Here is a 15,000-nt window from a genome sequence, read left to right on the forward strand (position 1 = left end):
TCAATGCCGCGAAAAATTTTTATTCTCTATTGTCTTCTGGCACTTTTCTACTCACTTCATATCTAGTAGTAGTGGTTGTAGCTGTAGAGGTGGTGATGGTTGTAGGTAGTGGTAGTGGTGGTAGGGATAATGATGTGGTGGTTGTTGTAGTAGGATGATGTGGTGGTAGTTGTAGTAGTGATGGTGGTGGTGGTAGAGATGATGATGTGGTGGTGGTTGTAGTAGTAATGGTGATAGGGATGTTGATGTAGTGGTTGTGGCGAGTCTTTTTAAAAGGCAGAATTGTGATGGTGATGGGCGGAGATAAAACACCGTTTGGGCGGAAATCCGCCTTTAGGCGGAAGATTCCCAGCCCTGTTCAGAGCCATTAGGCCCATGGAGCCGGAGTTTATCCCGGTTTCTATAGCGTGAAATGGGACAATAGCAATTGCTTGCTACCCTTTGTATAGGATGCTAGTCTATCGCAAAGTATTTTCCACCAAATCTAACAAACTCAGCTACCCATTCACTGCTGGGTGGACAGGGGCGTCCGAAAAAAAATCTCGACTGCACAAAGGATCGATCTTGGTCCCTTTGCAAGTGAAGCGAGTGCTCTCCCAACTGAGCTATCGGAACCCCAAATTATGAATAGCATGTACATATTGCAATTGTTAGTTTGAAAAAGAAAAAAAAAATGTTATGTTGAATGGGTTTGACGTTTTGGGGGGAAATCAGGAGAATGGTTGGTAAGGAGAGAGTTTATGTGGTCTTGTGGTATGGCACTCGCTGTCGGATCGGAAGGTCCTGAGTTAGAGCCGTTCTTGGCACGTAGTTAAATCCTTGGAATAGGCTCTTTACTTGTATTCTCTCATTGTAAAATGAGTTCCTGTCTGTTAACAGCCTTGTCTCTGTCGGGAAAAAAAGAAATATAATATCGCCTAATAGGCGTCATGTCTCGTTCTACATGTTACGTGTTGCTGCCGGTCAGGGACTCTTTGTAAAGTGTTTTGAGCATGTTTAGTGGATATTGCACGAAATAAAAGCTCAATCTAAAAAATAATAATTTTTTTTTTTTCAAAATGCTACATCAACACTTACAGTGTATAACAAGGGTAGTGTTTTCATCTTCCAAGCGGACTCCGCCACTTCCAATCGTCCCACTCTCAAAGAGATCCAAGTCTACGTTTTCCTTCTGGTTTGTAGCATGGTTGTAGCAGGTCTCGCATCGGCAGTGGTCCCGAAGCCAAATTAGAGGCAGACATCTAGAAACAGTCTCCCCACGATGTAACATCAATTGTGTCTCGTTTGCCGCCAACTCAAAGAAAATCTTGCTTGCAGGAGAACGGGCAGATTGGCTTGCACATGGAATGTTAGAACGTTGCACCAAACTTCTAACACTCGTATGAATATTCCGAGGACTAGAAAAAATTGCACTTGTATCATAGATATTATCTAAAAATGCATGATATTGATTTCTCTTCTTAGGCGCTTGCACATCAACATCGCAGCTCCTTTTATTAGTAATTGCTCCATGCACCAATTTTGACGGTGAAGAATAGGATCTAAACGATGACCGTGAAGATGATAATGATGACGAATGTGTACAAAATAATTTACACGGTTTGCCAAATTGTGAAAGCGATAGAAAATAATTCCATTTGGGCGACTGAAATAATAAACATCTTGTTAACATTTTGTCTGGCAACATTTTGGAAATGATGATTCAAGTTCTGTACAGTATCTTACATCAATAGATATCTGAAATAGAAAAAAAAAAACATTGTTAATGGTATAATAAACAAGAATTCCATTTGAAAAATAAAAGGAGAAAAAAAATCATTATACTTATATTAGGCGATATCCACTAAACGTGCTCAAGGCACTTTACAAGAGGTCCCTAGCCCTCAGCAACATCTAACAAGAGACACAGTGAGGCAAACAATTGTTTTCGGATGCAGGGTGTTCTAAAAAAATAAAACAACTTATGTAACATCTATAAAACAATACTGCACTCCCTGGTCTTAAAAAAAAAATAATCTGATAGACAATGAATAATAAAAGTTAATAAAAGTCAATAAACGTCATTTTTTAAAATGTTTCATTGGAGTCTGATTCTATCTCGTCCAGAATAACATAACACCTTACAGTTACGGTTACAAGTTTGTTTTTAAGGGTTTTACAGCGCTTGTAACACATTTAGGTCATATCAGTGACAGTAAAAAGGAAGAAAATGGGTCAGTAAAAACTTCTAGTACAATTAAAGTACCCAAGAAAAGGTAAGACAAAGGGGAATTGGTTCAAATAGGAAACAGATTCCAAGAGCACACTATCAAAGTATATAGTTTGAGATGACCTAAATAAAAGTCTCATACAGACACAAGCACAGGTCCCTACTAAGAAAAATACACTCAAATGTTTACAAATCATATATAGTATGTAAACATAACAAAATACAGTGCATAACAGAAAGATGACTTACAATAACTTACAATACAAAAAATATCATCTCCCAAAAATCTAACGATACATTTGACTGTTTCCATCACAGCTAGGGTATCTGGCCAGGGCCAGTAAAAAAAACAAGTAATCTCATCCCAAGACAAGTGGATAGTGGGGAAGCTGCACCAGTTTGTTCCACTACAAATCAAATCTCTCAAAGCCAGAAAATTTGATTGAGGAAAATGTCATTTTTAAAAGGAGGAAATTCCTCCTCTGACAAAAAAAAAATCGCGGATTTCCGAGGATCCGAGGAAAACCATCAGCACTGAATAATGTTAATGTAGCATTGAGCATTTTGATGGAAAAGCCATCCTTTCATGTTAATGACATAATTAAGCCATGCTAGTTTTAGTGTAATTCAAATAGAATGTCATCATAACAATTGAACACGTTTTAATAGCCAAGATTACAATGGTTTAGGTTTGTCCTCATTTTCCTTTTCTCACTCTTATTAACCGTTATGTTTGTTATTTCTAAAGAATGTAATTGCCTGACTGATAATAATAATAATAATAATAATAGTAATAATAGTAATAATAATAATAATAATAATAATAATAATAATAATAATAATAATAATAATAATAAGAAGAAGAAGAAGAAGAAGAAGAAGAAGAAGAAGAAGAAGAAGAAAGAAGAAGAAGAAGAAGAAGAAGAAGAAGAAGAAAAAGAAGAAGAAGAAAGAAGGAGACGGAGAAGAGAAGAAGAAGAAGAAGAAGAAGAAGAAGAAGAAGAAGAAGAAGAAGAAGAAGAAGAAGAAGAAGAAGAAGAAGAAGAAGAAGAAGAAGAAGAAGAAGAAGAAGAAGAAGAAGAATAAGAAGAAGAACAATTATAATAATAAATAATATTAATAATCTCTGAATAAAATTCCCATTCTGTCACCATCATGTTGACAAACACTCTCAAACCTGGGACTTCGCGCAAAGTCTTCATTCGAGTCCTATTGAGGGGTTGTTTTTATTTTTTATTTATTTTGGCTTTTTTTTTTTTTCTTCTCAAGATGAGGGTCATTTAAATCGATCGATATTTGAAAGAACGAGTTTTCTGGCCACAAGTTTAAATTAAATACGAGATTTTCCACAGCACGGCAGTTAACCGGTAGATAACCACGCCTCTCGGACAATCGTCATAATGTAAACAATGGCAGTGATTGGTAGACACAGCAAACTACACAGGTGTTACTATAGATGTAAGTAAAATACCCACTGTTCTACCTCTTGATCAGCAGAATCAACACAGAAAACTATGTGTAAACTTAAACGTTTATAATATGATCGAGAAAATCGTGTGATAACTAGTCACCCATTTGTCAATATAAAAACAATAACAACGATCACATGGACGTCGAATTAGTTCACGTTATTGTTTATAAACAACCAACTATGTTTGTCCGAGCACGTGTAAAGGTGTGTCACAAATTCCATGTTTTGATTGGTCAATAATCTACTGGTTAATTATTGTTCTAGTGTCAAACTGGGCTAACGATTCAATATCATTCTTAAAAAATTTGCTTTAAAATTGAGCTTTTATATAGATCAACATCCACTAAATGTGTCGAAAGCGCTTTACAAGGGCCCCTGACCAACAGCAACACGTAACATGTAGAACGAAACAAGACGCCTGTTAGGCGATATTACAATTTTTTTCTGACTGAGACAACGCTGTCAACGGCCAGGTACTCTTTTCACACGGTGAGAGAATGTGAGTAAAGAGCCTTTTCCAAGGACTCAACTATGTGCCGAGAGCGAGGCTCGAACCCAGGACCTTCCCATCCGAAAGCGAGTGTCATACCACAAGACCACATAGCCGCATTCTACTTATTAAAAAAAAATTAAAAACTCAATGAAACTGGTGGCGATCCAACCACGTTGAAAATTACAATCACAAGTCGAAAGAACACAACAGACAACGTTATCAATAACACCACTGGCTAGGTAGGTACTGCTTGCGTGTCTTCTGAAACCATATTATTATTATTATACTACTATTCTCGTTTAGAATAACCTGGCTATTCATTATTAATCCATTGAAGACGAGAACCGATTTTCATCTAATCCGACTTTTTATGTTATCGTTACCGATTCCAAGGCAATCATTTCATTTTGGCATTTTTTGGAAAACATTCTGCAACTCCTTTCTTTTTATCTTTATTATTATTTTTTTTTATCAAGGGTGATAACATATTAGACATTATAACTAGCTTTATAAGTTACCAATTGTTGTGTTTAAATACATTAAATAAATTATTTAAACTCCTTTATAATATATTTTTAACTCTGACAACAAAACGCTGTTTTGAAGAAGTTTATTGAACCAAACGATCTTTATATATAGTGCGGATATGTGGTCTAGTGGTATGACACTCGCTTTCGGATCGGAAGGTCCTGGGTTCGAGCCTCGCGCTCGGCGCATAGTTGAGTCCTTGGAAAAGGCTCTTTACTCACGTTCTCTCACCGTACTCAGGTGTAAAATGAGTACCTGGCCGTTAACAGCGTTGTCTTTGTCCGAAATATTTCAATATCGCCTAACAGGCGTCATGTCCCGACCTACATGTTAAATGTTGCTGTTGACCAGGGACCCCTTGTAAAGCGCTTTGAGCACATTTAGTGGATATTGCGCTATATAAAGGAAAAAATCGTTTAAATTAAAATATATATATATATATATATATATATATAATTGTCAAAAAGGACCCGAAATTCGTAGTTCCTGGCAAGTCTGCATTATAACACCCCTTCGGTGCTCTCTAATAGGAATGAACCAGTCAAGCTAAAAATGCATTAAAGACCGCTCGTGACGTAATCGTATCATTGGCTCAAACAATTTCAAATCGAAGGTCAAGGTAAGCAGTCAGTTATCGAAAAATTAATGGCTCCTTACCTTTTCCTTATAAAATAATCTTCCGTACTATGCACAGAGCTGAACTTGTATTGAGTTGGATCATCATAACTTGTACAAAGGAGATAATACACAACTATGGGATGGTCTTGGTTTGGTGATTTATTTGTTTTGTTTATTTTATTTTTTTTTTTTTTGGGGGGGGGGGGGTTGTTTTTTGGGGGTTTTTTGTGGGGTTTTTTGGGTTGTTTTTTCTTTTTGTTTAATCTATGGCTGTTGTTGACACTTTAAAAATCTACTTCTTATCTCGACTTACTTGAAAATTCAATTACTCTTCTGATATTTTCATATTTACTGACTTTAACGATGATTTAATAGGAAATTGCACAACTGTAGTGTTATAATGAAGTTTTTGACCAATATTGAATAGTTCGTAATCTCGGAGATAGTCCTTCCATGGTCGGGCTCGTCCTTCGGTCCGAAAATCCAATAAAGGTCAAAAACTGTAATTTGAGCCTTACAGGCGTCATGTATCGTCCTTCATTTAAAGTGTTGTTGTTAGCTTGGGACGCCTTGCAAAGCGCATTGAGCCTAATAGTAAGAGGATATTGTGTGAATGCGCTACACGACAGCTCACTCACTACTCGTGAAAATGGGTAGATCAGCAGTTAAGCGTGTGTAAATCAAAGGTCAAACGTGGGAGATACCACGCTTTGAAAAGACATCCAGGCCCGATGGTTGACCTTTCAACTCTTATTTGACACAGCTTGGCCGAAATACACATCGTATCCCACACAGTCACGTATTGTGTACTATAATGATAATATCAAATTAAAAATACACACGTTTTCAGATGCTTATAATGATGATGATGATGATGATGATGATGATGATGATGATGATGATGATGATGATGATGATGATGATGATATCTATTGCCTGTTATCACTCTTTCAAAATCGATACTAGATGTCGACACATTTAAGTCGAATAAATAGGCTAATTATTAAACCAATGACACAGAACCTAGGCCAGATTTTGCTATCATAATGACCCACCCACCTGATTACGACACGCTCAAATAGGTAATAAATTATTATAGAGTAGCCTATTTATCCGGAGCCGACCTTCAGTGCTTATGCAAATGAGGTAGGCGTGAAATACACACAGGGCAATTGACGGAAAGGCCGTTGTTTATATTTGTCATCGTAATTTGATATGTATTAAATTCAAGGTTATTACCCTCCTATAAATCGCATTGTCATTACAGTGACCTGTATATTATGTCACTGCTTCCGTGGCTTTTTGTGTGCGCCCATGTTATCTTATGTAATTAACTGGAATTGTGAACTATGCCAGTTGTCGTCGTATTTATATTTTATCAAAACTACGCGGGGGGATGGGGGGGGGGGGTGAGAATTCAGAAATATTATCTTTGACTCGAAAAATAAAATAAAGGCTGCCTCTATTCTCACCCCCCCCCCCCCCCCCCCCCCCGGCCGATTTGATTACCGAAAAAAACGTCGTCGGCTTTTTGCGATTTGGATTTGATTGATTTATTTTTTTTAATTGTGCAACTTGTGACAAGAAACTTAACAAATTACTGCATTACAACCTTTGGATTAAACATACAACAATTGTGGACTACTATTATGAAGACATGAAGACTAGCATCCGGGGGGTGAGAATAGTCACTTCGTAAAATAAAATATACTTTGCCCCTGTTATCAGCCGATAACCGTGAACCGACGACCCATAGCGACCTTAAAGTATGTGCCTATCGACATAACAGCCCACACATCTTAAGGATCACCCACAATAGGATTCAACAGTCGTGACATCACTTCCCTCGTAATGACGCACAGTAACTTAGTAGCTGGTTCTAAACTATCGGAACAATGACGGACGCCCTTGACTCATGAATTACTTCTCAGACGAGCATAAAAGTGTATCCAGAGGATAAAAACATTATAAATCTGATCATGTTTTGATTTTTATACATTCTGATCACATGACATGTGAAAAAGTACTAGCCAGCATGAAGAAAAAAAGTACCGATTTTCTTTGTTTAGAACCAAGCTACTGGCGGACGTGACATCAGACTATTGAATCCTATTTAAACAAAGACGACTGAAAAAAAAAGTGCATAGGAATTCGATGGAATTCCTTCACTACTGTGAGAAAATATCGGGACAAATACTCACTAACCATTCTCATCCGGACCAACACACAAAACTATGTGTAACGTTGAACGTTTATAGTCTGGTTAATACAGTTAAGTGAGAATTACTCACAAACATGGATGGCAAAAAAAAAAAACAATAACAAAGGCCTGAGTGACGTCATCTTCGTTCTATCTATAGCACTGACCTCTTTGTCTGTTTGGCATGTTATAAAGGTTGCTATAGAATTAAGGAACGTTTGCCAGGCCTTTTCGTTGATTGGAAAGAAAAAATATGATAGTCAATGGGACGGAAAGGGCTAAATGGCAGGGAGCACTCTGATTGGTTAATGATAGGTAACGCTCGAACCATCAATTTGTTTGTAGTCTGCGCTGACTAAACTCTTTGAAATGTCTCTCACATCAGGCATCATAACCCAAATATTATAGAAACACGCATAGGCAGATACAAAAAAAAAAAAAATGGTGATCGGAAAATTGCAAGAAAACTCTCGCCCAATTTCCTTACTTAACACTAACACGTATGTTGTAGACTGATGGAGCATATTCAGGGGTGAGAATGACTGGTCACAAAAAAAGGAGGAAATTTTCATCGTGAAGATCATGACCCATCCATGTGACCATAACCTATAAATTTGAATTTCACTAAAATTTACTGAGATGCGATCCAAAAATTTGTCTCGAAGCAATATCTGACACGACCCGGTTGTGTGGTTGTAGTAGCGATGATGATGTGGTGGTGGTTGTAGTAGTAGTGGTGGTAGGGATGATGTGGTAGTGATTGTAGTAGTATTGGTCATATGGATGATTGTGTGGTGGTGGTTGTACTAGCTGTGGTAGGAATGATGATGTCGTGGTAGTCGTAGTCGTAGTGGTAGGGATGATGATGTGGTGGTTGTAGTAGTAGTTGTGGTAGGATGATGATGTGGTGGTGGTTGAAGTAGTGGTGGTGGTTATAGTGGAAGTAGGAATGACGAATGATGATGTGGTGGTAGTTGTAGTAGCAGTAGTGGTAGGGATGATGTGGTGTTATTTGTAATAATAGTGGTGCTAGGGATGATGGTGTGGCGTTGGTTGTAGTTGGAGTGGTGGTAGGGATGACTTGGTAGTGGTGGTAGGGATATGATCATTGATGTGGTGGTGATTTTAGTAGCATTGGTCTTAGTCTTAGAGATGATTGTGTTGTGGTGGTTGTAGTAGTTGTGGTAGGAATGATGATGTGGTGGTAGTTGTAGTAGTAGTGGTGGTAGGGATATTGTGGTGTTATTTGTAGTAGTAATGGTGGTAGGGATGATGTGGTGGTGGTGTAATAGTAGTGGTGGTAACGATGTTGATGTAGTGGTTTTGGTGAGTGTTTTTTATTCAGTGATGATAATGGCAATTTGTCAAAAAGGAAGAAAATGTCTCGGTCTATCGATCAAACATAAGCAAAGTGTAAAAATAACAGGAACATAGTTTTATATTAGTATTATGTAATTGTATATTACTATTACTAGTATAAATCCATTCTTATAATAAGACACAAATTTACTTTTTGTAAACATTTAATGAATTGTCCCTAAATGCCTACAATGTTATTCAAATAAAAGGCTAGTGTTTTGTTTTGGTTTTTACTATATAAAACAGGCTACAATATCTTTGTTAGGGTACCGAAACCTAGTGGTTATTCAGCTTATAAATACGACCCAAGAATCTCTCAAATTTATAGCCATAGTCCAAAGGTAAAAAGAAAGAGTAGTTAACTAAGCCAATCACCATTGCTTTATTCTAATCTATTATCTCTGTATAACCAGATGATTTAATGGATGGTTGCCAGCGATCGAGAGAGAGAGAGAGAGAGAGAGAGAGAGAGAGAGAGAGAGAGAGAGAGAGAGAGAGAGAGAGAGAGTACCCATCCCCGCACCAATACACCCACACACACATAACACATAAATACAAACACACACACACACAACACATACACACATATGCATAAACACACACATGCATAAGCGTGTATACTGATTTCACGGCGCTGAAGAACAAAATCTGTAATTTATATAAAAACTATGATAATAGGTCTAATAATAACACAAAAACAACAAAAATAATATAATAACGATCATAATAATAATAATAAGAAGAAGAAGAAGAAGAAGAAGAAGAAGAAGAAGAAGAAGAAGAAGAAGAAGAAGAAGAAGAAGAAGAAGAAGAAGAAGAAGAAGAAGAAGAAGACGAATTTATTCAACTAGAAAAAGAAAACTTTTTGTACAGATGTTCATGGGTGCTATAATAAATAAATAAATAAATAAATAAATAAATAAATAAAGAAAGAAAGAAAGAAAGAAAGAAAGAAAGAAAGAAAGAAAGAAATCGTGAGGATAAAAGAAATTTAAAAAAAAAACATGCATAGGAGAGAGTAAAAACACTATAAATTCACACAGGCAATGAAAAAAATCTTAAAAAATAAATGATGTAAAAGTAAAGAACTTTGTAGCATGTAATATAAAATTAAAGTAAAACAATGCTGTAATATACTTTAAAAACTTATTCAACTTGAGGACCTTAATTGAATATCAATAACTTAGGAAAATTAAATGTCCCAATAAGTTAAAGATTTCATTGAGTGAAAAAAGACTCATAACATACCCTTCTTTCTGCATCTTTATGGTCTAGTGGGTGACACTCACCAACAGACCTGTACTATAAGTCCTTGGTTCAAGTCCTTGGAAGAGGCTCTTTACTCACATTTTTTCACCATACTCAGGCATAGATAGTATGCGCTAAGCTAAGAATAGAAGCTCACAACATTGCCATCCGGAATTATAACGAACGAACACACAAAACTATGTGCAACCATGAACTTTTATAGTCTGATTAATATGATTTAGTGAGAATTACTCATAAACATGGATGGCAAAAAACAATAATAAAGACCTGAGTGAAGCCAACTTTGTTCTATCTATGAAAGGACTACCAAGTCAGCAAACAGCTGTCTTTTGACCAAAAAAAAAAAATGTATTTGCCAAGAAGGCATCATGTGTCATCCTACAGGTTAAATGTTGCTTTTGGCTTGGGACCCCTTGGAAAGTGCTTTGAGCACATAACGTGGATTATCGCGTTTCTTATTATTAATAAAAAGAATAACAATAATAACAACAATAATAATAATAATAAAAATAATAATTATAATAATAATAATAATAATAATAATAAAAATAATAATAATAATAATAATAATAATAATAATAATAATAATAATAATAATAATAATAATAATAATATCTTTATTGTCCATGAAGGCAATTTTTCATTTGGTTACAGTATATATATAATACGCAAACAGACAAAAATGAAACAAAAAGTGCAAAACCACGCATACACACAAAGACACACTCACAGACTCACATTTAAATAGGCTTTGTGTAACCTATCTAAAAAGCATATCATCATAATTACAAACGTTCAAGGCTCAAGATAATTATCTTTCCAAGTTCACTGTCAAATTTCTCTAAACGGTCTCAAAACCAAGGCTGTTTTTAAGGGCTCGGTTGTTTTTTCTTTCAGCTAGACACCAAACCTTTCCAGTACGACGAAAAATTTGTAGAATTACGAAGTTTTAGCTCTATCGACAGAACTGCATTCATGTCTCTGACTCAATAAATCTTGTTTAAAAGGAAAGTTTAGTTCCTTAGAACCTATATTGAGGACTTTTGAGAATTTTTGGATAATGATGAGAGGAAATTAATATTTTGCAAAGCTATTTATAGTGACTTTTTATTTTCTTCCCTTGGAACTATGAATTTTTGAAATTTCGAGCAGGCAGCTCTGAGAGACAATTGGGAATTACATTATCAGGACACTAAAATATTAAAAGATTTACTGCAAAATTAAAAACATAAACAGACCTATCTTGTTGCACTCAATAGAAGATTTCACGTATCAGATAACTCATTGCAATTATAACGAGTTCTCCTCATTAAATTGACATAAACTGCCATCACCACTATCTTGTTCCCCTAAAAGCATACGGGTCCTGATAGCTCAGTTGGTAGAGCACTCGCTTCACAATCAAAGGGACCCCGGGTGCAGTCGAGATTTTTTTCTGACCGTCTTGCGTTGAGGGTCTTCTGTCAGAGCCATTAGGCCCCTTTAGCCGTAGTTTATCCCTGTTTGTATAGCGTGAAACGGACCATAGCAATGGCTTGCTATCCTTTGGATAGGATGCTAGTCTATTGCAAAGTATTTTCCACCAAATCTAACAGAATCAGCTACCCATTCATTGCTGGGTGGACAGGGGGATCATAAAAAATCTCGATAACACCCGAGATCGATCTTGGTCCCTTTGCGAGTGCTCTACCAACTGTGCTATCAGGATCCTCCAAATTTAATTAAACACTTACAAAAATGACCCAATTGAATTATACTAAATCAAAGACCCTTTTTTTTCTTTATAAAGCAGGTCGGAATAGAAAAAGAAAACACTCACAGGATTTAATGGGGCAAGTTTGATGGCTGAGGCAATGGGCGTGGATCATAGCCTATCCTAGCATGAACAATCTCTGTACGAGTCTTGCCGGACAAAACTTCAGGAGTGGAGGGGATGTCGGTCTTGGCAGTTTTATTCTTCGCCTCAAGCTGTTTCTTCACTGTTTCATACTCTACCAAGTCTGTCATCTTCAGTTCAATAAGGGTGGGTTTCCTTCGAAGCATTTTAAATCTGAAAATCACAAAAGACCAACGTTGAATGGTAAACAACATGAACGCAACAACTGGACTTTTTCTTTTTATGGCATTGACGGCAAAAGAAATCTGAATGAAGCATTCACCACACTGCAGCTGAAACCAGACAACAAGCCAGATTACACAACATAATGTTGAAAAAATTGCCACTACAATCAATACCCCTCAGGATTTCAAAGAAATCTTTCCAGAAAAAAAAAGGCAAGTATACCCATCTACTACTGCCTGATTTAAATCTTTTAAAACCAATCTGAACAAAACTAATTAGTTACAATGGAATAGCAATATAGTGTGTTTTTAGAACAAAAGAACTCCAATGCAAATACAAGAACAACACTTGGCATCACCGAGTTCTTCATTGTCAATGCCCCCCAGACCTGAATATATTCTTGGTCTACCGTGCTGTGAACAATTTAATATCGTCAGCCTGCCCTGCTGTGTCCAGACTAAAAAGATCCGGAATATCGAGGAGCTCAAAGTTCAATACCCTGACCAATTCAACTGAGTTGGCACATTTAAAAAAGAGCACAATACTAACAGTGGACCTCAATGAGAGTCTCAACAAGGAAAAACTCACCCTGTAAAGTTCCCATTGTCCAAAAAGACATCATCAAAAGGAGTTAGAATGACTGAGAATGTATGGACAGAATTTCATTCGAAAAATTGAAGAGCCTATGACCGGGGTTAGCTCGCTAACATACGTCACCAAATGAGATGGCACCCAGCATATATACCTTGACCCTAAACCCCTAATCAAAGCACACTTCTTCAACCCCACCATAGGACACCAACAATAAAAGAGATAAAGTAGGATTTGGAGAAGTAGCGTACAATTTAAAAAATGCAACCCCTCAGTCATCTCATTCCCTGACATTGAATAGGTTTGGAAATATCTAATTCTTTAACAAGTTTATGTTGGTGAAAAATTTAAGGAACTGCTCTGTTGTTTGGCTTTTCGCAATATAATCTGAGAAGTCCTGAGTGTCCAAAACAGCGCTGCCAGACTAGTATTCAAGAAGCGGAGGAGCTATTCTGCCAGACCTCTGCTTCATGACCTGCATTGGTTGCCTGTTGAGAAAAGGATTAAATTCAAAGCTTGTGTTTTAGTGTATTATTGTCTTGAAAGTACTGCCCCTTCCTACCTTTCGGAACTAATTGAAAGATATTCAAAACCCTGCCCCTTACGTTCGGCCAGTGATTCCACCAAACTAGTTGTCCCTCGATTACGGAAAAATGCTGGAACGAGATCCTTTTCTCATTTCGGACCCTCTGTTTGGAACGCCTTACCAAAGAGAATTTGTGAAAAAGAATCTTTGTCTATTTTTAAACGTTCGCTTAAAACATATCTGTTTCGTTTTTAGTAGATGGTATGAGAAGCATGATAGGTCTGGTTTGTGTTGTGTGTATGTAATGGTGCTTTTGTGAGTGAATGAGTATGTTTCGGCAAAAGTAATTTGTAATTTAAGCGCTTAGAGTCTGGTGTCTCGGACTTATAGTGCTATATAAGTTTTCAGCACTATCATTATTATCAACATCATGAAAATTGAAAATAAAATTAAGAGGCAATGCAAACAAACCAATCAAACACCGATTAATTGTTAAAACAGACACTCTAGGAAGAGGGTGGATAGGACATTTATTATTTGCAAAGCTCTGTTGAAAGGAGACAGAAAAAAAAAAGGGGTGGGGGGGGGGGGGGGGCGGAGGGAACCGGATTCGAACACACAGCATTGATTCCAACAAGCCTTTTAAGGCAGAAACTTACCAATTCGGCCACGACATCCACATGAATATATTGTGTATATACAGTAACCTACTATCAATCGACTGATTTATCGTTGGGTAATTTTATACTTTTATTGATATTTTGTTAACTTTACTTACTTTTATCTGCATTACGAAAGTTTAAATATTCTGGAATGTGGATAAATGTTTAAAATAGCGGAATTTCAAAAAAGTGTCTATGCATAATCGTTCATCGTTATTGCCTGACATGTCTGGCAAAAATCCTAGCATGAACAGTAGATTGACAAAAAAAAAAATTTTAAGCTTACTGCCTTAAATCTGGTACCAGTGTGACAAATGAAGGAGAATATTGTCAAAAAATAAAGAGAGAGAGAGAGAGAGAGAGAGAGAGAGAGAGAGAGAGAGAGAGAGAGAGAGAGAGAGAGAGAGAGAGAGAGAGAGAGAAGAGAGAGAGAGTTTTAATTTATTTAGTTTCGTTTAGTTTATTTCAAAATACGATCTCCCTCTCTCTCTGTCCTCACATCCCACCCCTCATTTTGAAGGTGGTTCTGTTTACTATTTATCAAGAACAGCCAAGGTGGCAGCAAAAGGTCAGGCGTTTGATTATTGCCAGAAAGTGTCTGCAATAATCATTCACAATTAATATTATCGACAGACATATTGACATATGACTGGCAATAACGACAGCCTATTCATCAATTACTATTACTATTACGAAATAGCACGAGGTTGCTTGAAAGACTTTTAGTCTTGGAACAGGGAGGCCTTCCAAAAGCTCCTACATTCCCAGTATTCTTGTTCTAGTAGGGGGTTTGGGAGGGGGGAAACTTTTTCAGTTGACGGTGTATCTTAACGGATCGTTTTTATAATACACCTCCATCATGCATGCGCATTCCACCCAATTTCATCAGCGATATTGTGTTTCTGTATTTGGACATGACGAAAGTTATATTGTGACATCTGTAGGATGTTTTTGTTAATAAATTTATATAAAAATAATAATATAATCTAAAAAATCGAAATATAAAACCAGA

The 15,000-nt window shown here is 36.6% G+C and overlaps 1 protein-coding gene across 2 annotated transcripts in view; it reads right to left on the reverse strand.

Moving 5' to 3' along the window:
* The window catches only part of LOC144956241 (trimethyllysine dioxygenase, mitochondrial-like), a 36,582-nt gene that overhangs the window by 20,574 nt on the left and 1,008 nt on the right, over window positions 1–15,000 (reverse strand). For both annotated transcript variants that reach the window (XM_078886667.1, XM_078886665.1), the window contains exons 2-3: window positions 11,967–12,197; window positions 1,078–1,737 (exon numbers count right to left, since the gene is read on the reverse strand). In XM_078886667.1, the coding sequence (XP_078742793.1) occupies window positions 1,078–1,687 (610 nt within the window). In that variant the 5' untranslated portion in view covers window positions 1,688–1,737; window positions 11,967–12,197. The remainder of the gene's footprint in view (window positions 1–1,077; window positions 1,738–11,966; window positions 12,198–15,000) is intronic.

Source organism: Berghia stephanieae, chromosome 11, assembly GCF_034508935.2.
Source record: "Berghia stephanieae isolate SIO BIC M18660-M18661 chromosome 11, UCSD_Bste_1.3, whole genome shotgun sequence".
In the NCBI taxonomy this organism is placed as follows: domain Eukaryota; kingdom Metazoa; phylum Mollusca; class Gastropoda; order Nudibranchia; family Aeolidiidae; genus Berghia; species Berghia stephanieae.